This window comes from Falco peregrinus, chromosome 1 (genome assembly GCF_023634155.1).
Source record: "Falco peregrinus isolate bFalPer1 chromosome 1, bFalPer1.pri, whole genome shotgun sequence".
Taxonomy (NCBI): domain Eukaryota; kingdom Metazoa; phylum Chordata; class Aves; order Falconiformes; family Falconidae; genus Falco; species Falco peregrinus.
In genome coordinates, this window is record NC_073721.1 from 120,506,572 (window position 1) to 120,531,911 (window position 25,340).

General features: G+C 47.6%; 1 protein-coding gene across 2 annotated transcripts in view; it reads left to right on the plus strand.

Moving 5' to 3' along the window:
* SLCO3A1 (solute carrier organic anion transporter family member 3A1) overlaps positions 1-25,340 on the plus strand; it is a 152,716-nt gene that overhangs the window by 107,157 nt on the left and 20,219 nt on the right. For both annotated transcript variants that reach the window (XM_055815314.1, XM_055815307.1), the window contains exons 3-7: positions 9,176-9,274; positions 12,244-12,507; positions 20,768-20,932; positions 22,918-23,116; positions 24,025-24,163. In XM_055815314.1, coding sequence (XP_055671289.1) covers positions 9,176-9,274; positions 12,244-12,507; positions 20,768-20,932; positions 22,918-23,116; positions 24,025-24,163 — 866 coding nt within the window. The remainder of the gene's footprint in view (positions 1-9,175; positions 9,275-12,243; positions 12,508-20,767; positions 20,933-22,917; positions 23,117-24,024; positions 24,164-25,340) is intronic.

The following is a 25,340-nucleotide window of genomic DNA, read 5'->3' on the forward strand; positions in this document are numbered from 1 at the left end:
AGAGGCAGAGATGGGCAGCTGGTTGTGTAGGCAAGGAGTCAAGCAGCAGGAAAAATGATGTCTTTCCACGGTAAATGAGGAAAGCTGTTTCCAGGAAATCTGGGAAGGAGAGACCAGGGCATGAGGGTTTTTGCTGGGCTCTGTGGGAATGCAAGCATCCCTGCGCCCACATGGGAATGGGGCTATCTGCCAGAGAGGGTGGGCAGCACTGGATGACTCTGGTCGGTTTTGCTGCAGGAAGAAGCCAGCTGGCTAGGAAACAGCTTCCCCCTACCCTTACTGTGTGTTTTTGAGGTTACGTCAACTGATAGAAATCAGAGAAAACCCACTGCTTTGCCCACCGGGTGCAAGTGAAGAAGCTTTTATCCCAAGCCCTTGAGGGCCAGTACCCTGCATGCAGGAGGATACAGCACCTCCAGTCTGTACCAGTACACCTTTGATTCCTGCAGGCTGTGCCGGCGTGGTGTCTCTTTAAGGGCAGGTCCCAGAGTGCACGAATTACGAATTATGGTATTCCATTAATCCCTTCACACTGGCCTGCCTGTCCTCCACACAGCGGGAAATGTGGGACAAGCAGGGTTTTGAGATTATCTCGTGCTTTGCAAAGCCCGTTCCCTTTGTGCTTTTAGAAAGAGCGTGCTCCTGTGGCAAGCAGGGGGCTGGGGGTGACATCCCTGGTGGGATGCACCCCCAGGGCCATGCCGTGACAGTGTGTGTGTGTGCTCTGCCCTCCTCCATATAGCCTGTGTGTGTATTTTGTGACAGCCACTGAAGCACTTGGGCACTGTCATCCTTGACAGAGATCACGTTTCACTCCCCAATCCATTCCTCCGTGGCAATGTAGTTATTTGATGCAACAACAACACTAGCTTTGCAGCAGAGAGTTTCCCACATCTTCCAAAGTGATCGGCTTTTTGCCTGCCAAAGCTGTCCCTTGGGGTGGTGCAAGGGGGAAGAGGTACTGCTTTGGGCACATGCTTTGCTGAAGGTATGCTGCTCCTTAGGAGCTCAGTGCACAACCTCCTACACTCTAACCTCATGGAAATGCCAAGGCAGGAGCAGCCTGGCTCAAGGAGACCATAAGCCCAGCAGTGACATCTGTATGGCTAAATAAAACGGGATCCTTTGCAACACCAGGGGTTTGCACACAGCTGGGAAATGCTGTGTAATTCACTGCTGATGGTGGATGCTTGAGCATCCAGGCCCTGGCTTTATGGATTAGTGTGGAAGTGCCACGGCTTTGTCAGAGTTTCAGGGCACTTTGTAGAGGTTAATTAACGCCCTGGTGCTCAAGCACATCTAGTTCAACTGCCTACACACCCGTGGAGAAAGAGACTGGAGGAATGCAGTCAGTGCATGTGCATCTTGGACCTAGCCCTTCCTAGAAGCACGACCCAGGTTGCTGTGGAAGTAGTAAGCAGTACTTTTCAGAAGTGTTTGGATGAGTCAAGCAAACTTTAAATGTGTTTACAGGTCCCTGGAGGCAGTTCCTGTAGTGCTTTCCAGGGCTTTTATTGGCAGAGGGTTGCTCTGCGTGGAGGCTTTGTATCTAGCTGAACTTTTTCAGAGTGCATCACAAACAAATCTTCTCAGCATCAAATAAATCCTTACTCTGGGAACAGTTGGAGCATGACTTCTCTTGCTGATGCTGTCTCTTGGGACTGCAGCAGGGCTGTGTTGACAGAGGGCCTTTGGGAAGAAGTCCCCTGTGGCAGGGGCCACAGGGACTGTAATTCAGCTCCATACCCACCTCCATCCTGCAGCTGGGAACACTGGGGAAACATTGATGTTTCTCAGTGTAACTTCCCATCCTTTTTTCTCTCCCACAGCTCCCCAAAGCGAGTGCTTCTGGATTGCATCTCAGTCTGCCACTTGGTAAAGTCAGGAAGGTTGGTAACCCTTGGGCTCAGGGTGTGCTTGCACCAGTAGGTGTGCTCAGGGTAGGCTTTAAACCGGCTAGCACAGTACAAATAGCAGTTCAGTCCTGGCAGCAGGATGCCTGTGTGGAGCTGTGAGATGGGTCTGCAGTATTCAGTGGATTCTTGGGTACCAAGCTGAGATGCTTGCCAAATCGCGTATCTCCAAAAACTGGGCTTTAAGTTGAACGTAAAGACATGTACAGAGCGAAGGCATGAAGAAGGTCACCGTGCTGGTAACCTGGAGATGTCTTTGGGGATAAACTCTTGGTTTAGCACCTTTTCCTGTGCTCCTGGGACAGTTCCTTTGAAGCCGAAGAGCTTGATTCAGGTATGTTCCTGAAGCAGGCCTTAACTTGTGTCTAAACACTGTGAGGCATAAGTCAGAAACAGGTAACCTGCTGTTACCCCTTATTGTATGGTCTATTATTGGGCAAAATAAATGGCAGATGCTGTAATGCTTCATATCAGGACCTTGCCCCCCTACTCAGCTCTCGTGAGACCCCACCTGGAGTGCTGCGTTCAGCTCTGGGGCCCCCAGCGTAAGGACATGGGCCTGTTGGAGCAAGGCCAGAGGAGGCCATGATGATGATCAGAGGCTGGAGCACCTCTGCTGCGAGCTCAGGCTGAGGGGGCTGGGGTTGTGCAGCCTGGAGAAGCAAAGGCTTTGGGGAGACCTTCCAGAACCTTCCAGCACCTAAAGGGGCCAACAAGAGAGCTGGAGAGGGGCTTCTTACAGGGGCACGGGTGACAGGACAAGGGGGGTGGCGCTGAGCTGGAAGAGGGCAGGTTTAGGTTAGGTATCAGGAGGAAATTCTTTTCTGAGGGCGGCGAGGCGCTGGCACAGGCTGCCCAGAGCAGCTGTGGGTGCCCCGTCCCTGGCAGTGCTCAGCGCCAGGCTGGATGGGGCTGGGAGCAGCCTGGGCCAGCGGGAGGTGTCCCTGCCCGGGGCGGGGGGTTGGAACAAGGTGAGCTTTAGGGTCCCTTCCAACCCAAACTATGCTGTGATTCTATGAGTAGGAGGTATGTGAGATAGGACAAGATGACAGCTTAACGCCGACTTTTTCATTTTCTCATTTCTCCGCATTATAGTCACGTATTTCTGACATCCCTACCACTATTCACTAAAACCCCTTACAAAGTGCATTAGTTTCTTAATAAAGCAAAACAAAACTCGGCCTCCTGACCATTTTGCTTTAGGGTTTCCTGTAAAGAAATGAAGCCTGTAGGTAGACCCATCGCAAACACCATATCGGAAGGGGATTGGGAAGTAGAAATGGGGGCGTGATGGGAAACATGTGGCTTCAGTAAGAGGAATAGCTCCTTCTCTGGTAGCCCTGCGTGCTGTCCTGCTCTGGGAGATGATGTTTTTCCTCCTTCCTTCTCATCTACCCAGCTCACCTTCACCTGGCACTTGTTGACAGCTCTCCAAAATAAATTTCCTTGTCTCCTCAGCCTCCAGTGGGACTGAGGCTTTGAAGTGAAGTGACTTGGTGTTCTTTAGCTGTCTGCATTTTCCTTTTCTCAGCTCATGACTGTGCACTGAACCCATTTTTATTCATCAGCAAACTGTACCTGAGGTGCCTCCTCGCTGCACCTTGGTTAGGCTGGCAAGCCTTGCTGTGTCTCCCTCTATGTCTTATTCCCAGCAAAGAGGGTTTCTGCTGGGAGTTACTGTCCCCAGTTAATTCATTATAGCGATCAAGCTGATGCTTGCCCATTTCATCCTGTGGACAACACAATTTTCTTTGTGTTTGAGGATCCTATTGCTGCTGGAAAGCAACTTGGATCACCAAGGGACAGCTCTTCATTACTGAAATACTGACATCCTTTATCCTTGCCTTTGCAACTTGGTTCTTGTGCACTTTGCATGACTGCGCCATGGATGTAGTGATACCTGCTGCTGCTTCTTCCCTTTGCTCTAATGGAAAACTCCATTATCAGTCCTGGGCCTTACTAGTGATAAAATCCCATCACAAAATGTCAGATCTAATACTCTCCTCTGTCCCAATCCTTTCCTCAGCCTCTGGAAAGTATCTGTTAGTTGACAAGACAACGTAGGATTTGGGAAATTGTTCTGTTTTAAAAGATGAGGAGGAAAATATTTCTGATTTCTTGTGCCAGCCTGGCTTGCTGCTTTTTTTCCCCCTGCCTTTTTGGGAAGCAGGGAGACTGGTGAAGGGGATAGAGCAGGAAAGCTTAAAATTTTTAGCTGTTTCAAAATAAAATTTAATTGTGCTTTAAAAAGGCCCAGACTGAAATGAAGTATTTGTGAGTTATGAAGCAAAATGCTTGATTTTTTTCAAAGCAGGGTTGTTTTGGTTTTTAATTCATATCTCTTAAACATTTCTAAGAATTGTCATGATTTGGTAAGAATTAAAAAAATATCTAAGATTAAAAAATAAAAATACCACCAAATTGCAGAAAGGAGAAACTTTTTTCATTGCAGTTTTCACTAGTCTGTGTAGGGCTAACTACACTGGTGACATGCCCTGCTTCTCTCCATGAAACGCTGGATGCAGGACCAAGCACAGACCCCTTTGAAGAGACACAATAAGCCCTGAGAGCAGGAAGCTTTTGTTCCCAGGACAGTATCCTCAAGGAGGAAATTTATTAATGTGCTGCTCTGAGTGATAGAAACAAATTTTAAGCTGAGAATGAAAAGGAATCTCATGTGATCACCAGTTTGGTGGCCATCAGTGGGAGTTTCACAAGAGGCTGATGGAGTCAGGATTAGACCTTTGATCTGTTTGCTCCTGGTATTAGTGCCCTCTGGTTCTATCGAATCAGGCTGATCTAAAAGTTAGAGGGAAAGGTGGGAAAAGACTTAGCAAGTGGTGTTAAATCTAGCCCTAAGTTTAGCACATCTTTAACTTTAGAAGCAACCCCAGGACCAGGAGCAGGGGTTTTGCTAAACCTCCTTCTCCACAGAGAGCAGCTTCATTGTTGCATGACTAGGCGGATGATGTGGGAAGTGTTTTCCTCATAATGGGGGCGACTAGTAGTCATGCAGAATTTCTCAAAAGAGGAAGGATGTCTTAAACTACTTCTAACTTGGCTAATTTCCCATTGAGCCTTCAATTCTACACAAACGTTCAACCACAGGCGCTATCCCAGTTGCTTAATAGCCTTATTCTTGTGCCCAGTAGTGTGCTCTGTTGATCCTCGAGCATGGTTGGGCTCCGTACAGGCCCTAGACTATCCATCGTGACAGTCCATGCCTTGGATTTTTCCAAAACCTGCTTGATTTGTGAGATAAAAGTGTAAAATACTGCAATGATAGGATTTTGTTGGGGTCTTGAAAAAAGATAACAAAAAGGACGTGGGATAAACCAGTGGGGTGCTTTTATATTTGGACAAATTATAGAAAAAGTAAAACCACAGTTAGTATGAGGGTTCCTTAAGCTAGCCTAGAGGTGAATAATAATTCAGTATCTTATTGTAAGATCTTAGATACCTGCTTCCCTGTTCAGTGGATGCTCTATCCCGCATTGCCCTCTAGCGAGGACATTGCAGAGCAAATAATGCCTTCCAGCTTGCAGCTGCCAGGATATGAAATATGGTATTTTAATACCTGAGGACCTGGCTTGTTTCTGAAATGATGCTTTGCCATGCAATGCAAATAGTGTGAGGAGGGTTAGCATTCACCGGTCGTAGGTGCTGATGCATGTATCTGCACTGGCCATAGCTTTCTTGACATTTGCTTTTTGTTTGAGCTATCTGCCTCTGCAGGCATCTCCCTGCTGCTGATGGATCACTAGCCAGAGGTCCCTGCTCTCTTCTGCTTTGAAAAAAGGGGAAAATATTCCCTGGTTTTTTTTTGATGAAGGATGACCTTTTTCTGTGTTGTGTGTCTTACCCTGTGCTCCATGAAACATACTTCAGTTCTTTCAGTTCTGTGGTTTTGCCTTTATACACATGGTCTGACAACGCTGCCTGTGGTTTGGCAGTCATCACGGGACAAACTTTGGTCCCTCTTCAGTCCAACACTGGTCCATCCAAAGGTGTTGCATAGAGGGTCAGAACTGGTCCTTGTACTTCTGCCTGCTTAGCCGTGTGAGCCTGCATCAGTGCCAAATGACAATTTTGGTGTGTTCCCAGTTCTCTAGAGGTGTTAAATACTTACAGAAATTCAACTACCAGCAATAGGTTTAAAAAAAAATAATTAAAAAAACCCCAAGCAAACAAGTATCTGCTGCCTGTGGAGAGCAGGTCATGCCTGATTCATCCTGTCCTCAAGGTCTTACTTAAACGAGCCCTGCGGTGCCCGGAGCTGCTCTCCCCTGGGTTGTCAGTGCCCTGAATCAGCTGTCTGTTGGCCACACAGTCAGCTTGCACGCACAGGTCCTGTCAGGGCAATGGCACAGCACTGCAGCAGCCTCCTGTGTGCCTGTGGGAACCTGTCGCAGCCGGGCTGCGTTGATGCCTGCAGCAGCATTCCCTCGGGGGTCATCCCTGCAGATGTGAACCCTCAGGCAGCACTGGAACAGCAGCTTTCTCTGGGGTGCTGGGTACCAGAGTCTGGGCTGAGGATCTGGGACTGAGAAAAAGGAGGCACTCAGGTCTGCCTGGGTTTTCTTTCCCCTTACTCACACTAGGGCAGGGAAGTAAGAGCAGAGCAATATCCAGATCCCACTTAAATCCAAGGGCTCCTCATCCAAAGCGTAGACTTCATTTGTCACTGCTTCAGGCACTGCTGCAACCGAAGTGAGACCCAGTGTGCCCTTACGTGCTTAACCATAATTACGTAGAAATTCATAATTGATGTGCAGTCTTCAAAAGTTAACCTGCTCTTTGCCAGCTTGTTCACCACAGGAATAGCCATGGCCATCTCTGCTAGATGCTGTCAGCTCAAATTCTTTGACCAAGACCTTAACACTTTTAGAACGAACCGTTATAAAAATCTGCGATTTCCTGCGTGCTAACAGCCAAAGGGCACAACCTGTTGTGCATATGGCAGGTACGTGGGTGCAGACAGCACCCCGCTGTCGGTGCGATCCTCCCAGGGACTGTAGGACCCCCAGGAACACGATGGTGTTTGGGGAGCCGGGGCGGGCTGCCTGTCACCCAGCCTGCTCTGCAAGGCACTGGCAGGGTGAATGACAAACACTCATGCCATCTAGTGACCAAACAAACGCGATGTGGATGTTTTCTAAAACGCCGCTGAAACTTCATAGCCCAAAGTGGGGCAGGGCTGGGGGAGGGGGGGGTGTTAGGTGTGCTGGGAAAACAAATCGCTTTTCCTGCGTTCCTGACCTGTCTCTTCCCTCATTTCACATCCCATGAAGTGCTTCTGCATGTAACCAGGGACTGGGATCTCCCATGTGAGGCTTTATAGATCCCTGGCAGAGCAAGACACAGGCTTCCTCAGCAGCTCTGTTGACTGAGGTGCACAAATACCTCAACTTATTGCTGATCGTGGAGCACAAACCCAGTGGCCAGGGACAAGGTGACTGTGGCAGGGGAGATGGCATGCTCTGCTGCTGATGTGGACATCATGGGCAGAGACCCTGGGGACTAATTTAAGCTGGCAGCACGGGCTGCGACGCGGTGCCATTGCTGCAGCTTTGAGTTTAGCTGAGACAGGGGCAAGGGCTGGCAGCTTCTGCCACTGTCCTGACAGCAGTGACTCGTTACTAGGGCTCATATGACCTGACACTTTTTTCCTCCCGCCACCTTTGTTTCTCCCTCTTGCTTCTGTACATGATAGCCGTGAAGGTATTAACGCACTGGGTTTCTGCATGACTGGCTGGCTGGAGCTGCCGTTGCTTCATACCTAGTTATTAATCCAGACAGGTCCCGGTGCCACAAACCTGGAGGAATTAGTTTGCACTCTGCATTTTTAAAATGAAATTGAAGCTATTTCTGACCATACTGGCTTACTCTTGCTTAGCCAAGCTGTCATCAGCCAGTGCAGTTTGCCTTGCATAAGGCTGGTGGTCTCCCGGCAATATTTTGCAGCTCTGATCATTTCTTTAGCTCCTGAGGAATGCACAGAGAGAACTTGGGAATTAAAAGTTTCCAGTTAAGGAACTTGAGGGCTGAGATAGGTGTGAAGAAGTGTATTACAAATGCACCGAGATGCTGGGCAGCACGCCCAGAGAGATTTGGAGAGAAATGTGGGATGTACCCCACTGCTGAAGGGGAGTCAGCAAAGCACCCAGATGCGAATGTGCTCTTTCATGGAACATTTCTGAAGTACAGCGACACCGAGGCTGATGGCAGCACAGGCTGGCACATCGCTGGCCAAGGGTGCTGGAGAGCTGCCCCTCTCACTGGGCACACAGGTCCCTCAGCAGTGCTGTGCCCCAGAGCAAACAAGCGGGTGCTTGCTCTGCTCCGTGCTGCTCAGACTTGCCCCTGCTTCCTTCAGAAAGCCATTTACAGGGTTCTTGGTACCTTCTTGTTGGTTTTCTGTACCAAACAGGAAGGTACCAAATATGTTTCTTGTTGTCTAATTTACAAATGTTTTTCTGTTATCTTTACTACTACTTTTTCTGGACTATCCTTGTGTCTCCCTGCCTTTCTGCTCTGGATAATTGAGAGTTGGCGGTGTTCTGTAGTCTTCCTGTTTCAGGGCCAAAATGGGAGTGAGAATAAATGCATCTAAATATTGTATTGAAGCAAATAAGTAATTTACTCACAATAGCTCTTCACCTGGCATTACACTGGCAATTTTGTGCAGGTTTTGCAGGAGGAATGAGCAGATGTGAGAGGCTGGAAGAGCCATGCGCCTTGGGGAAAATTTGCCGTCTGGGTACAATGGAGAAAAGGACTTCACAGATTTGGAAGCTTGCTCCTACTTCTGTAAAAGAACTTTATCCAGCAGCCTGTGACAGTGCTGCGTTTTATAGATTTGCTGGCCCTAAATTCTGAAAATATCCCTGTCTACCAGGAGTTTAGCTGGAGATGGCAAAGGTCAAGACTACACAGTGGGGAGAAGGCAGGTCTGCTTTACCTTGTGCTTTCGAGTAAGACATCTTTTAGAGCAGCCAGCTGACCAAACACAGTATACGTCCACAGTCTTCTCAGCTCAGTAGAAATCCTTCAGCGTTATCACAGTTCCATTTGTTCTTTTCCCTGAAGAGATATAGAAAAGCAAAAGACATTTAGGGTGCTCTTTTGCCTGAAGCATTCAACACAGAAACATACCCCTATCTATTTGGCATCAGTATAGCATCTTGCAGGAGAGAAGCAGAACAAATTGCAATGAATAACCTGAACCTAGTACTAATTTTCTCTTTTCTTTCTCCTTGTAGGGATCCTGTTTACGATGCTGGTATTTGGACCAGCCTGTGGATTTATCTTGGGCTCCTTCTGTACCAAAATCTATGTGGATGCTGTCTTCATTGACACAAGTAAGGAGAACTGTGTTTTTTTTTCAAATCGAATATGCTAATGTTGTATCAGCAGGACAAAAATGTTGATGCTCCCAAGCAGGAAGCTGCTTCTCATTCCATCTTGAGTGCCTCTTGCACCTATGGGAGTCACTTTTAGAGGGGTTTTATGATTGGGATGCAAAAGTTTTCAACTCTGTCCCCATAGATAACAGATTTGTAGTAGCTAAAATTTCTTCCATCCACGGGCTTTTCTCCTGTGAGATGAGTTTCAGCCCAGCTCTTGGATGATGCCTTAAAATACCACTGTGGCAGGACACAGGGGCTAGCCATGGACATAGTCTTGCCGAGGAAGCTGTTCCAGAGAGAGCTGCCGTCCCCAGGACCTGGGAGGACTGTGCAGGGTCTCTGATGGAACACACCAGTAAGACCCATGCCCGGCACCTTCTGCGAATGACCCAGTTTGGATGGACAGGTTCAGTCCCACAGCATTATTGCTTTTTCCCAAAGCAGTGCTAATTATTGCTCACCCTGAATTTGCACTTGGGTTCAAGCAAATCGTTTGCAAATTTGTCTTTAGAGAAAAACGTACAAATTCTTTGCTTTTACTGTTACCCGCACTATGTACTCTTTGCCATTAGAGGGCAATGTGTAACCGGCTGTCACCCACTGCTCCCCAAGCCCTTTGCCTGTAGAATGCAAACCTGGTGCTTCGTTCTTTTCCCGTAGTTGTTCAGATGCTTTTTCTACAGTTCTTAGCTCTGTCTGATCCCACAGGCTCTTGTCCTGCCGCAAGGGTGTTCTCCCCTTTCAGGGTGCGTTGCAGTTCTATGATGTGGCAAATACACCTTTCACAGCATGCGTTTGGATGGAGTTGAACCTTGCTGGACTCAGAACAGAATTGTGCAAATCTAAGAGTGCTACTGCCTTCTCTTTGTCTTGTATGCACGTGGCAGCTGAAGAAATCTAGATAATACCAAGCAAGCAGGAAATAATTATTATTTTTGATGGCTGAGACTTTCAGCTGCAGCTTGGTCAAACACCACATGGCCCCTTTTCATTCTTTGACTTTAGCAAAGATACACCAAAGACTTGCTTGGTTCTGGAGACAGAGGAACTGCTTTTAACCCTGTTATATATTTGACCATTAAGTATAATTTACTCCAAAATATGAATGTGCAGAAGAAGATATTTCTTCTCTCTAGTAGGTGAAGCTGTGGAACCCCTCACCATAGAGTGTTAGAAGTCTACAAATGGATTCAGAAACAATTGGATTAGTTTAGAGAAGAAAAAATGAACATGACACCAAATCTAACTTAGAAAGTCCCTGAGCCACAAATCGCAAGAATAATATCAGGTATATGTTGACTTTATTCATGTGGGCTTTCTGGGCATCTGTGGCTAGTAACCATCAGAGGCAAGGTGCTGGACTAGTTAAAAAGTTAATTTGATGTGATCTGGCCATTTTTAACATAAGGTTTATATTTACAGCTCAAAAAGACCCGGGCAAATACAGAGCCACTGAGGAGAATGGTGGAGCGTGATTATTGAGAAGCCTGGAGGGACTGTGGCTCAGCAGCTTATAGGGAGGGTATAGTGCTTTCCAGATGCAGGTCCAACTGGTTTTGGCCATGGTCCATCGCTGTCATGCAAAGACTGGGGCACACATGGCCTCTGTCTATTTTTGGATAGGAAAAAGTTTTCTTGTTGCAGCAGGCTCTGCCTTGCAGCTTCGGGGTCGCACGAGGAGACTGAGCTCCAGAGGGCTGAGCCCTGTCCTGCTCCCTGTTTCAGGTAGGAGATGTGGGATGCCAGGGCACACTGCTGCGCTGCCCTCCGTACAGGACCTGTTTTAGGAAGGGGATATGAAGAAGACCTTGGTTTAGATGGCTCTTCACATGGCTGTGTTCCCAAGAACCTGAAAAAAATGCACTTCAGGCAGGATGAAATAACAGCAGAAGAATCCTGTCCCTCTAGAATGCTATTTTTCAAGCTTCGTATATGTTTGAGAGCTAATTTGAGTTATTTTCCCCAAGGAGAAAAGAGTTTCCTTCCGTCTGTGCTTGAGAGACAACTTGATTGCCTCACTTGAGACAGATTTTTCAGAGCAGTGGTAACCAGACATCGTGAACGGAGGAGTTTGTTATTCCAGCCATGCGGACCCAGGTCTCCACTGGGAGTCAACTTCAGCACCGGGCACCCTCTGTCAGCTTGTAGAGTGGCTGTGGCAGCGAGATGGCTGTTAGGAATACAGCTTTTTCTCTCCTTCGGCTTGTTTTTATTCCACCAGACTGACTGCAGAGCCTCTTTTTTCCTTATCTCTGCTGAGTGATGACCTACAGGATACTCCTGCCTTTTACTTCACTTTTCTGCAATTTCTGATGATTTCTCTACCTTTCTGAGCCCATTTGATACAGTGGGTGGGTTTCTTTTCCAACAGTTCAGACTGTTTCACCCTCCACACAGTCACAGGTGCCCATAAAGCCCAAATGCCCATCTCTCCTTTGCTGAAAAGGGCTGTGAAGTCAAAGCAGGGAGAGCGTTGACCTACTGGAAAAAAGGATAAGCCAGGACGGAGATGCAGTGTCCTTGTCTGTGCTGCTGCTTCTCCGTGCAGGTCTTTGTGCCAGTAGGTATGTCAGCTGTGCACATTAGACACACCGGGATAGTGATGTCCAAAACCTCGGTGCCAGCACAGGGACACTGACTGGTATATGACAGCTTCCTAGAACTGGCGGAGCCAGAAACACTGGAGAGAAGCTCTTGATTACAGGGTGTTGCAGAACTGGATGTACCATCTAGATGGGCAAGGTGGTGGGTCCTCTTGGATGAGGGGTGTGGGATGCCCTGTGGGTCCCAACTTTGTGTCTGGGAGCCCCTCACCACCCAACAAAACCCCCAACAACCATCTTCCTGCCTACAAGAGCGTTAACACTGTTGTCTTCCCCTCCGTACAGCCAAGTCGCTGACGTGTGTGTTTCCCATTGCAGGTAAGCTGGACATAACCCCAGATGACCCTCGGTGGATTGGTGCATGGTGGGGAGGCTTCCTGCTGTGTGGTGCCTTACTCTTCTTCTCGTCCCTGCCGATGTTCGGGTTCCCGCAGTCCTTGCCCCCGCGGCCGGAGCACGCTGGGGAGAGCGCGCAGGCCATGCTTCCCGAGAGGGAATATGAGAGACCCAAGCCAAGCAACGGGGTCCTGCGGCATGCGCTGGACGGGGAGAGTAGCACGACCTGCCTTCAGCAGCTGCGAGGTGAGGCACTGGCCCTTGTCACGTTTTCTGTGAGAGTCAGCAGCTGGTTGGATTTATAATTGGTCTCTGATTTGGGCTATCTACCTCTACCTCCAAGAAAATCCCAAAAAAACCTCAGCGTCCTGAAATTTCAGTCCCTAGCTTCTAATTATCTCTGGCATTGTCCTCATTTTAAAGACAGACTGTTCCACTTGAAAGGTTTGGGTGGTTTTTTTTAAACTACAAAGCTTCAGAAATGCATGATAGTCCTGCAGAGTTGATAAAAAAAATGAAGGGGAACATAGTTGCCAGGGCAATTTGTGAACTTCTCTCCAGTCTACTGTCCTGCTCCTCTCTGCCTCCCAAAACAAAGAACGAGCCAGCAAGGGCGGTTAAAAGAAACTGGGAGCTTGCAGCACCTGAGCTGCAGCTTAGTGCAATCCCAGATACAAAGCAATGAGTGCTGGACACCACCACAGCTCTTAAACTGGGATGGAGAGGAGGTAGATACCAGTCCAGAACAGCAGCAATGTGGCAGGGCAGAGCATGGCTTGCAGCGCATTAGAGTAGAAAACACCACATCGTGTCCTGCAGTGTTGGAAATGGACCTGGCTCTAATTAAGGTTATCTAAGCATCCACCATTTTGTGGGAGAGCGTGGGCAGATATCCTTCCTGTAGGCTGCACTGGAAAATCCTTCCTCTGAGAAGGTGGTCCTGGAGCACTGGTGGTTGCTGCCCACTCTCCGGCACTGTGGCAGAGCAGGTTTCGTTACTGCCTAGTGCATTTAGATAAGTGGGAACAAAATCACTTATTCCCTGTGCAGTCGCCTTAATTGGGAATTGAATGAGGTGCGGGTGGGAAGGAAAAAGAGACTTGGGGAGGAAAAAGTGTTTTCTTAAATACAAAAAGGCCTTGAATAGTTGATGTGGTTGTTCATTAAGGGAAGGTCAAAGAGGTGAAATTTTGACTTGGTGAGACAATTCAGAAGAAAGGTAAAGGGATAAATAGTTTGACAATTTGTCTGTAAAATTAATTTCTTCATCCTTTCATCCTTGTTGCAAGGATTTTCTCACGTTTGAGGAATGGGCTTTTCCCATGGTACGTCCATCTGGATAATTCTGTGGGTTTTGTTGTGCACATCTGCTTCTGGCCACTGAGTTTTTTGAATGGGCACTGAAAATTTTTGCAGGTTTTCACATAGAAAAATGAAAGAATACAGCACATCCTTGCTGCATGGAGGGGCAGCAGTTCTGCCCAAGGATGGTGCAGAGCAAGCTGAGCTTCTTGCCCACAGGGAGGCCATGGGGTGATTTCTATAGCATCTGTTGCTCATTGAAGTAGAGAAATTAAACTGCCACATCCATACGCTTCAAAGTATTGAATACATCAGGAGGCACCGCAGTCTTCCACGTTAACCTTCTCATTGCAGGTAACCCCATTTCGGATCAGTCAGTATTCCAGAATTCTCTTTGTAGATGGACTTTTAAATACAATTTACATCACATCAAATAAGACAGGGGATGACCTTTTTATTTATGCCTTTGAGTCTGTCACAGACGACACAATGTTGGTAGCTGACATCTCCTTTCAAGTCCCTTGCCACTATTGTCACAGTCAGAATGTGGTCAAGAGTCATGTTTGCTAAAGTGCCTGCCTGGAGATGTTCAGACAGGTACTGCAAGGGAAGGCAAACGTGCCTCACTCATTCCTCATGAGCAGTGTTTAAGGTGATGGGTTGAATCTTGCTGTGTATATACGTTATTTTGCCAGCAGCTGAAACATATATGCGTTCCTATGTGACAGGACCTAGTATTCTCAATCTGTTTGTTGATTGTACAGTTTCCTTTGGGGAAAGTTAGATTGCCTTTTTCCTAGGACAAAAAGGACTGGTAGTTATATACAAAGGTTAAAATATATATGTGCATGCACAGTTGTGTCTTCTGTTGTATTATGGGCTCTGGGCTTGGATTTGCATGTATTTGTGAAGCTAAATAGCAGATATGTATCTGTCCGGGGGGGTGGGGGTGGAAATGCTCACTGGGGTTTGTACGGCTATCATTCTGACTCCTTTTCAGCGAGTGTTGTCTCTGCAGCTCAGTCCTGGGCCGGTGCGTGCCGGCTGTAAGTCTGTGTCTGCATGGAGGTGTGGATGGTCCATATCTCACGCACAGTGCAGGGAGGAAGAGTTGTTTTGTTTCTCTGGGCTGATTGCACAAACACACTTGGCATCGACAGCATCCTTAGAGGCTGAACTGAGGCTCCTTTTTGCCTGTTGAAGGGGTTTCATTTTACTCTTGGTTTTGGGGGGTTTTTTTTGGTTTGTTTGGTTTTTTTGCAAACCTTGCAGTGACTGCCGCAAGTGAGTGGACATGGCAGGAGCAGAAGCGGGGCGTTGTCAGCTGGGGACATGCTCCCAGCTGGGTCACAGCTGTCCGCTAGTGACATGGCATGGCTGGCATGTAGGAGGATGCTCGAGACGCTACAAGATCTGCTGAAAGACAGTGAGATGCAGGGTTGCGTGAGATTCCTTGGCTTTCTCTAGCCTTAGCACACAGAAAAGCTAGCACTAATATAAAAGCAACCTGCTCAAAGCGTCAAAGTGTTTTACATCTCTGTCAAGGTCTGAACAGGAGGAAGGGCCCAGCTTTTGGGAAGTCGTGACATCTTTTCCTGTGGGATATTTTCATACCAGGAAAAGAAGCATCCTTAAGAGGAACTTCAAACTCTGAACAGAAATCATGCCTTTGAATAGCACAAGGTGAAGAGGGAGTCAAAGGCAGCAGAGGCGGTGGGTGGCTGCCACAGCAGCTCTGCACAGGGACATGGTGGCTCATGCAAGAAGGCTATGGGGCAGTCCTGGGAGGTGCTTGCCATTGCTTAACTGACATATGAATGCTGCACAGCTTTACTTGATTAGTATTTCAGTTAAGCAATGCAAATCCATTTGGGAGCGTGTGGAAGTGAAGGATTAATAGCAGGGGGAGGATGGATAAATGCTGCCATTGCTCTTTGCTCTCAGCTGGCAGACTGGCAGGGTTGATCCAGCCCTGTGCTCTCCGTATGGTCTGTGAAAGCACTTCAGGCATGGGCTGCAGCAGTCCTTACTGTCCTGGGGGCAAAGCTTTGCTTTCCTACCTCTGATCTGCCTTGGGGACCTCTCTGCTATTCGGGACCAGAGATGATGCTCAGCTGTGTCAGGGCACCTGTGCCTTCTGCTCCTGTCTGTCCAGCATCTGCCCTCACTTGGTGTTAACACACTGCCTCTAACCCACCACCTGCTCCAGGACGTGCTTGGAAATACTTTATTAAAATCTTTCTTTTTATTTTAATACAGAAATGGCACTGAATTGAGTGGTCAGTTCTGACGAAAATTGGTTTCAGAATGCTTCTTTGGCTTTATCTTTAACACCCCTGGAACATTCTGCTCTAAATGCATTTTGTTTTTCAGTGATTTAAACCAGAAATTCATTACATTCTCCTGTCTGTCTAGCAAGAGAGATTAAGAACCTAAAAGGATTTAAAATTATACAGAATCCTTCAGGTTTGGAGAGAGGAGCTCATTCACGAGGAATTAGAAGAAAACTCACTGTGGAATTAAATGAATTTCAAAACTGCAAATTCCCTAGATTTGGAAACATTTTGGTTTCTGTCCAGCTTCATTTCCAAGAGCGTAGGAGAGTTGGGATGTACAGCTGACAGCTGTCTTGTCTTCTGTTCGGTTCCTTCCTGCTCTGTGTACCAATCTGCTGAATACCTAGAGAGGGAGCTGGTCTGAATCCTGGATTTCTCTCCCCAAAAGAGCTCTCTGGGAGCAGGCATGTAGCACTGGGCCAGAAGCTTCCAGCTGTGCAGGGGGGGTCCTGGGCCGTGGAGAGCCTGTAGTTCTTCATGGGAGTTCATAGGACTGAGCAGGATTAATGGCCAACACAGTTTTAAATGCATGACTCTAACGAGTGATTATGACAACCTTCTGGAGAGGACTCCATCTGTACCTTCATACATGGCCAGAGTGGTGAGGCTTTGGCCCAGATCTAGACAAGTACTGAGACCTTAATACCCTTTTGGATTTGGGTCTTGGCTCCATACCAACATCTAGAAGGCTTGCTTTTAGAAAGCAAGTGAAATTCTAACCTTAGGTAGGGGAACAGCGGGTGATAATAGAAGGCCCCACATCAGATCTTGTTAGTCTTCGAGTTTCCTTTGCTGGGATTTTATGAGGGTACAGGCTTTGTTGGCAGGTTCTTCTTGGCTGTTTCAAAGCCAACATCCTTGTTATCAGAAGCTTTTATTAGTTCAGAAGGGCCTTCAGCCTGTGCGCTTTGGGGCAGAAGCTGAGCAGCAGCTGAGGCCAGGGAGAGTGTGTCTGTCTGTCTCTGCAAAGATACTGTGCCTTGCTGTGACCTCCATGACACGAGTGAGGGAGGTTTGTGTCCCCCTCTGAAGCTGAGCAAAGGTGGCTGCTGAAGGCAAGGTGATAGACTAGAAGGACCTGCTATCCGTGTATGAGAACGTTACTGTTGCTTCAAGCGTCTATCTGTCAGTAAGCCTCTGACATAGGTGTCATCCTTTTCCTTCACATCCTTTGTGATACTAATTTTGCCAAGGCCACGTGGACTTTGGCATATTAAACTCACCTGAGATACCTTCAGCACTCTTGCCTTACTCCATCGTCTCTTTTATAGGAGCTGCCTCTTTTCAGGAGGTATTTTCTTCTTGTTGCCTCCACTGTTTTCTTCATCCCTTATTCCTCAAGCCAGGTGGAGATTTTGCCTTTTGTTTCCTGTTGGGATCCGAGGCTTGCTGCCTACGGTGCTATTAGAAAGTAGCATTTTGGCTCAACATACATTTTGCCTTTCCCTCGCCACACTGTCCTAGGTGGACTGGGCTGTAAACCTCCCTCTAATTTATTACTTTGCTTTCTGTGTTCCTCATCTTTACTGCAAATTGAAAACATGTCTCTGTAGGGTGCTCCAACTGGAAAAAGGGGCCCTGGTGATTGTAATGTTCCAAACAATTCATTTCAAGCACCAACGTGATGATTATAGTTTGTCGTTTCTGGAGAGTAGTTAAACCTCATGTAATGAGGTTGCCAATTATCCCTGGTACTCCCTGATGTTTAGTGACAAATCAAAGCTACTTGGTGTACATAAGTGTGTTTGCCTGTCCAGCCCATGGCCTGTCACCCACAGCTGGCCCCACAGCAGGAGATAGTGAGGACGCTTCATGCCTTGGCATGGGTGTTGCTTGTGGTGTTAAAAGATGAGAAGTCAAGGGATTGCCAGGGGTGTTGGAGAGCTTTGGGACATTCTCCTTGGGTCCCTTCCAATCTATGGATGATCCTGTGACCAACACTGCATGTGGATGGTCTGAAGAGTTGGGGTTTAAGTACTTCAGTGAAAAGAGGCTGAGATTTCTTGTTCTTGGAGTATCTTGCCATGGCAATGAGAATCGATTTTCTGCCATTGTTTCTGTAGTGTGTTGGGCGCGTTGGGAGAAGAATGTTAAATGAGCTGGTCTTTTTCAGCATGGGAGGGTGAGTCTTTCTGTGCTGCGTCTGATACAGCTCATGGGTTCTCCAAGAGGACTTTTGAGACTCTTTCCCTTTCCCCATTTGGTGAATGGGCTTCAACCTCAGATTTACAGCAACAAAGTGCTGCTACAGTGTTCAGCTAACCTCTGGGCCAACAAGGTGCAAAGTAACATTTATTATTACTTTTGCTGGGCTCAGCTCCCGTGAAGAAGTGCTGTCCTTAGCTGTTCTGTTCCCCAGGGCTTTACTGTCCCCCATCAGACATTTTCCATTTCCCCTTCTCACCCAGGACCATATGCCAGGCAGCTGAATGCACATCACTCTAGCCTATTAAGAGATGTTTAAACTTCATTGCTGACTTTTAATCTTGTTCCCAGAGGTATTTCACCCCAAGAACTGAGACAGATAAGGCAGCAACAGGTGTCAAATGATTCATCTTAATGGGTGGCAGTAGCAAGATGAAAGGATATTCATTTCTATGGGGAGCATCCTGTCATTTCCCGTAGGAAGTGAAAGGGAACAAGCTGGTCCTGGCTGAGGAAATGTTGGAGGCTGCCAGGCATTGCTGGCATCGCCTCTGCACTCGGTGCACTAGGTTTTGTGTTAATACCCTCCAGCTCGTAGAGAGCCCTGTTGCAGTAAACAGTGGTCAGACATAAAGTGAAGGACAGAATCTGTCCCAGAAGATACACACGCAAGGAGGAGAAGCAGTGATGAAGTGATGGCACTTGTAGCCCAACACTGCCAGGCAAGGCAATCACAAGGGCCTCCTCTCTTGTGTGAGGTGGTGCAATAACTCTGCAAAACTTTTGCTGTCCTCCCCCAAGTACGAAGGGTGGATTTTGACCTTGGTAATGCATGATGATTGGGTACCAGCCTTGCCAAATTCAGAAATAAATGTCCATGCTCTTTAACTCCCTCCTGCAGAAGACAGGCCGTCGTTGTTATTATTTGGTGGATGAAGTTAAAGGTAGACCTTTGTGTCTTTGCATTTGAATTGGCACAAAGCTACATCTCGAGGAATCCATTAATCTTGAACAAACTGAACTCCAGGGGCACAGCAGGCATTAATACCTTAAATACGGCTTTTCAAGTTCAGCACTGCCAAGTCCACCTTTGCATTTTCCTTCCTTTTCCTGGCAAGAAGGAGAAATTCTGTAGGTGGCCACCAAAGAACTGAAGGAGGCAGCAGGTAGCTTCTGAGATCTATCCACATCTGAATCCTCCCACCCCCGTTTCTCCCTCCCAGTACTTTTTTCCTTTTTTTCCTTTTCCCCCTGTTCTACTAAAGAATACTGTGCCTCCTGCACCTTCATTATGTTCAGCAAATCCTCAGGAATCAAGAATTTTATACAGCGTGAAAAAAAAATTGTGATTCAAAGAGACCAGGAACTGTGGAATGGCCCTATCCAAAAAGGTTAGATCAAACCTAATTATAACCCTCCTGCCCCCTGCCCAAGAAAGAACCAAAGGGGACCAAGGAGAGCCTTGACAAAGAGCTGTGCATTCATTTGCTGAGGCCAGTGCAATTAGATTTTGCACCAAAAAAAGCCCTAAGGGGAAACAGAAGCCAACACCAGAGAAAACTGTCATCTGCCAGACCCTGGTACACTATAGGGGTTGTGGGGGATGGATTTTCAAAATGCAAATAGGGGTCCGTTGAGGCTTCACTACACTTCAGCGAGGTAATTTTCAAACTTAATGATTTTCACATTTAATTCAGGGAGAAATTAGTCATCAGGTATTGAGACAAAGCAAGGCTCTCTTCTGTACTGGGATGCTCTTCAAGCTGTGTTATCTCGGCAATAATTAAAATGTTCGCTGAAGTAGAAAATGTGCTATCTGATTCATTAGCCAGATTTTCCTTTGTAAGGTAACTCATGTTTGCTTATTGGAAATGGAGGCAGGCTTGGAGAAGAGGACTCTGGACGCTAATGATTCGGGGCAGGGGGAAGGAGCCAATGGTTCATGAAACTAAAGCAAGTGTGCGTGCATCTTACACAGTGAACATGTCCTCTTTCACCCTTGCAACCACCACAACTGGTAGGGTCTGCATGGAAGGCGTTGCTTGGCTGGTGAAGCTCTGGGTTATACAGAGGATACACGGGCTAGCGTGCCTGTCCCAGTCATAAAGTCCCTTATGCCCGTGGGTGGCCGTGGCCCCAGGCTAAGCAGGAGCATTTCAGGTTGCACCCAGATGTGCTACATGAAGGTGTCCCTCAGCAAGTGAGCCAGTGTTACATGGGAATATGAAACAAATCTGGATGGCAGGAGAAGGAAAGGCCAAGTGTGAGCTGCGTTAGCTTGTGTCTGAAAGCTTACAAGAATCTGCGTGGTGCTGAGTACAGTACTGGTGACGCCCACTGGCTGGTTTAGCGTTTTTCATGGGGAGCAGATAGGGAAAGGAGGAGGAAGAGAACACTAGGCTTTGATGGACTTCCCTGGGGGGGAAACAAAAGCAAGTATTGGAAAACATTCATCCTTCAAATTTTCAAAATCATCTGTAAGATGTGAACATAACAACAGGTGACTTCTTTTTGCACTCCCCTGGTATCTGAATCTGTAGATGACACCATTTTGGTGTTTCACTTTGTTCTGGTGTTGCTGCTTTCAATGAGCTTGTCTGTGCAGAACAGAAAATTACTCCAGGTTTAAGTGAGTTTGTCCTGCAGGAGAGCAGCAAGGCACCTCTAGCACCTCAAGTAGAGCCTACACAAAAAAAAACTTTTCCCTTTTTCTTCTTTTCTAGTGATCCCCAAAGTAACTAAGCACTTGCTCTCCAATCCCGTCTTCACCTGTATCATCCTGGCAGCCTGCATGGAGATCGCGGTGGTGGCCGGCTTCGCCGCCTTCCTGGGAAAGTACCTGGAGCAGCAGTTCAACCTCACCACCTCATCTGCCAACCAGCTCCTGGGTGAGTAACCACAGGGGCCATCAAATCTTCTGCATCAAAAGGCATTTAAAGGTGTTCAGCGTGGCTGGTTACCTCAACCTGTCTCACTGGTTAGACTGTCCAAAAAGTGACTTGCCCAACATCTAGAAATGTGTCCCTAAGTGGTAGGACCGGGCTCCAGCTGTACCTTGCCTGCAGAGGCCAGAGCAGACCTCCAGCATCCTTCCTCTTCGACTGCACTCTCCACTGCAGCCCACTGCAGTCACTTCCCCTGTAGCCAAGCCCCTTGTGTGAGAAGTGGTATGATACAGCCAGCGTATGAAGGTCTGTGGTGGCCCTGAGGTGCAGCAGAAATCCCAACCAAACCGGGCCATTTGGTTGCCCAAGACTGCAGTGGCTTGCTGAGCGACAGGGCTGCCCAGCAAACGGCTTGTCTTGTGGTTTAGGTATCACAGAATTCTCCAGCCCATCTCCATCTGGGTTAGGAAGCCCAGTTTCTCCTGCTAGTCCCTCCATTCCCCTTGGAGTGGAAGTGGTGGGAATGCAATCAGCAGTTTGAATACTCAAGCTATTACAGGTTGGTTGTCTTTCAAATGCCCTTTCTCTCTGACCATGCTATGCTGCTGCAGTTTCTCATACATATATTTCTCAATATTCACTCATTCTCTGTCAGGATACTGATGCACACACAGGATCTTAATTTGTTTTCTCCTGCTGCTCATTCCTAAGCAGGCCCAGTGATCTGTTTACGACAGCCGTTCTCTCAGCAGCACCCAGTTAAGATATCTACTGGTTGATCTTGGATGATGATCTACAACTACAGCTCGCCAGATGGGCAGCTGGCAGTGATCTGTCAAAAACGGGAACATCATGAAATGCGTGGAACTTAATACCAAAATGAGGGGCTTGCAAGCTGGTCTCCTGACAGTTAATTTTCCCATTGAACTCATTGATACCTTCTGGTTTGGGTCTGGTTTTCCAAAAGAAACAATCCCCTGCAGTCAATCTTGCCTTGTCTGGCAACATAGGAACTCACTGCTGAATTTTGGTTGGATATGACAGAAGGCCAGAGGTCTCAAAGATGTTAGGCTCTTCCATCTTTCCTGAAAATTAAAGCCTTGGCAAAGGAAAGCAACTTCACTGTTGACCCACTGGGAGAAGGAAAACCACTATACTGTTTGGTGGGAGATGCCTGGCCAGTGAACATGTCAGTACAGCTGGATGGTCAGCAAGGAGGGAATCACTTATGAGCCAGAGCACGTCCTGCTTCGGACCTAGCAGTGGGAAAGGAGACTTTGATACATCCGTAGTCCTCACAACAACTTGTTTAATTTAAACAAAGTTGCTACCAGATTTCCCACGTGGTATTTATGGGGGTCCAGAAATGCCAGCATTTGGATGCACTTCTAAGCTTAGCCCAGGTAGGTAAAGTCTGGAGTATAACTGGCAGCAAAGGGATAAGAGTTAACCCAGACAAGCTTAGTGTGATGATGCCTTTCTGTGCCTGGCAAGTTAATCACTTCTGGCAGTGATTTTGCATCTCACAGTTTAAGAAGATTCTTTAAAGAAGACTTCATATTTTCAAATGCAACTATGGCCTAATCTTTGAAGATCAGGCTGCTGTGAAGTATACCAAGCAGGGTTCATTCAAAGCCTCTAGACACCTCAGAAAATTCTTAGCTTTATGTGTCTGCCAGCTGTTGCAGGAAGCATTAGAGATGCTGCTGCTTAGGTTAGGGTGAGCCATCCTCAGCAATTTTGGCATCTCCCCCCAGTATTGACAAGAACTGGAAGAAGATTCCAGTTCCTCTGTGCAAGGCAGCATACACATTTGCATCCATTTCTCTCTTTTTGGGCAGCTCCAGCTTGGTGCTACTCCAGCGGTTGGTCATTGCAAGCTTTCCCCATGCTAGTGCACAGATGTCTGCTGGAAAGTAAAAAGCTGTAATAGTGTGGTTCACTGAGCCTTGCTCACGCTTCTGGCTAACTGATCTTTCTTCTTGCAGGAATGACAGCAATCCCATGTGCGTGTCTGGGCATATTCCTGGGTGGCCTCTTGGTGAAGAAGCTCAGCCTGTCTGCTCTGGGAGCCATCAGGATGGCCATGCTGGTGAACCTGGTGTCCACAGCTTGCTACGTGTCTTTCCTGTTCCTGGGATGTGACACAGGACCTGTGGCAGGGGTTACTGTTCCCTATGGAAACAAGTGAGTCCGCAGAGAGTTTCAAGGTCTCACACAGCCTTACCAGCATAAATGCCATGTTACTGTCCTTAACAGGCAGCCTTCAGGCAGCACTGGCCCTTAGACAACCATGTAGAGCCAGCATATAAAGGCAGTGTCATACAGGGCTCTTAGTTTGGAATGTTTTCATGCCACTTGTCACTGTGCGAGTTGAGTACCTGCAGCTAACAACAGCGTTACTGCATTGGTCAAACTGAATTGAAAGGTGCCAGACTTGATTCTGCACCTATGACCAGCTACGTAGCATTGGGTCCAGTACACCATCTGGTTTCTCCTGGCAGCAAAGGACATGCACTGCTTTGTGCATTTGTTTAAGTGCCTGAGGGGAATTTGTAGAACCAGGTTTTAGATGCCTGGAAATTCAGATACAGTGAGGAAAGAGTATGTACGGCTCCAGGCCCATTTTAACGGGAGAAATGAGGCACACAGTGCCCTGTAGCATTCACAGGACTTGGAGAGAGTTATTCTGTATTTTCTTTTCTGATGCTCCTTGGTATGCAGTGGTGACTCTTTAGAAGGCGACAACTTCAAACTCTCAGCTCCTCACAGTTACTGTTCTAAAAAAGTGCAAAGCAATCTCCACAGCATCTCTTTGGGTTTCCTTGGAGCTTCTCATTGGGGTAACAAGGCAGCCCAAGCCTTGCATTAGATTCTCTGTTGCAGAGGGACAGTGGCCATAACATTTCTGACCCCATGCAGAAGTTGTAGCCTGGATTTCTTGAGGCTGGGACCCAGATAGCCTGCCCAGGGCTTTTTGTAATTTGTTTGCCTTAACTACCTGCCTTCAAAGCTATTTTTGTGTGGGAGCAATTGGAAATGCTGGCTGATACTATCACACTGCCCATTAATTTCTCTTTCTGTTTCTCTTACAGCTCAACTCCAACCTCATCTCTGGACCCATACTCCCCCTGCAATAACAACTGTGAATGCCAAACTGATTCCTTCACTCCAGTCTGTGGGGCAGATGGGGTCACATACTTATCTGCCTGTTTTGCTGGCTGCAGCAGCACGGTGAGTGGGCTTTCCTCGGGACCTCTCACCTGTGAGCATGAGTGAGTGAGGTTAGTGCGTATCGGCTGGAGTAGCTCATTTACAGCGAGCAGTGGTTACAGCCTCAAAAACTAACTTCATACCTCAGATGGGCCTGAGCTACTGTCAGTTTTCACTCTGTTGTGTAAATGTCACCTGACTGCAGCAGCGATCTGCCACGGTCACTCACAGAGTGGGATGGAATTTCCCATCCTCATCCTCCTCCTCTGGTCTTTCCTCTCAGCACACAAGCAAGGAACACGACAGGAGATCTGCATGGTTGTCCACTGGCAGAACCCAGATATTCTGTGAGACTTTGCTAGCCCAGGCTGTGGGACCAGTTTCTCATTTCTCCTGCAGCTCCTCATCTCCCTGCTTCTCCACCTGCCCATGTTTGCCCTGCCTAATCCTTTTATTGTTTTTCCTCTTGCTCTTTTCCTGAATCTAGTTCCTAGGCACATGCAACCAGATACTGAGTTTATTCGCCCTTGTTTAAGCTTGCTTTCCCCTCCTCTTGCTTCTCTCTCTTTCCCTGCTTTGCTCTGAGGCAGCAGTAAGAGCAGTTGTCAAGGGAGCAGAGACTCCATCCCAAAGACATGCTGCATTTTTCAGTTCTCCATATCTAAGAGTTTATTTCCTTCAGAAAACTCTTAAAGGCCAAACCATTTATGTGTTAAGATGATATGGGGAAATTTTAGCAATATCTTAAAAGCCTGCTTTTCCACTTTTGCTGCTGAAATGGTAGTGTCTTCTGGGTTACCCTGAAAATGAGTGCCTGCCGCTCCATGGGTGGGAACTGGTGGGGTCCCAGCAGTCCTTGCTGCCTGCCTGGGGCTGTGCTAGGCATGGTCATTGCTGTCACACTGCCTGTGTGGAGCCTGTGGGAGGTCAGCCTGGTCACAGTGACTGTGGCTACAGGAACGTCAGTGCTCACCACATGCAGTTATCCCTCCGTCGCTTCATCCTTCCTTTTTAAGGAGACATCAAACCTCCCTTTGTGCCTTAAAGAGACAAGCCGCCTGCGAGTACCAGTGAGAGGAGGTGCAAGTTTGCTGCTGGCAAGAGCAACCTCACAGCCCAGATGACCTGGGAGCTCATCCTTCTTAAACCTCTTCCCTCCTCTATTCCCACTCCAGCCTTGGAGATGTAGGTACCCCTT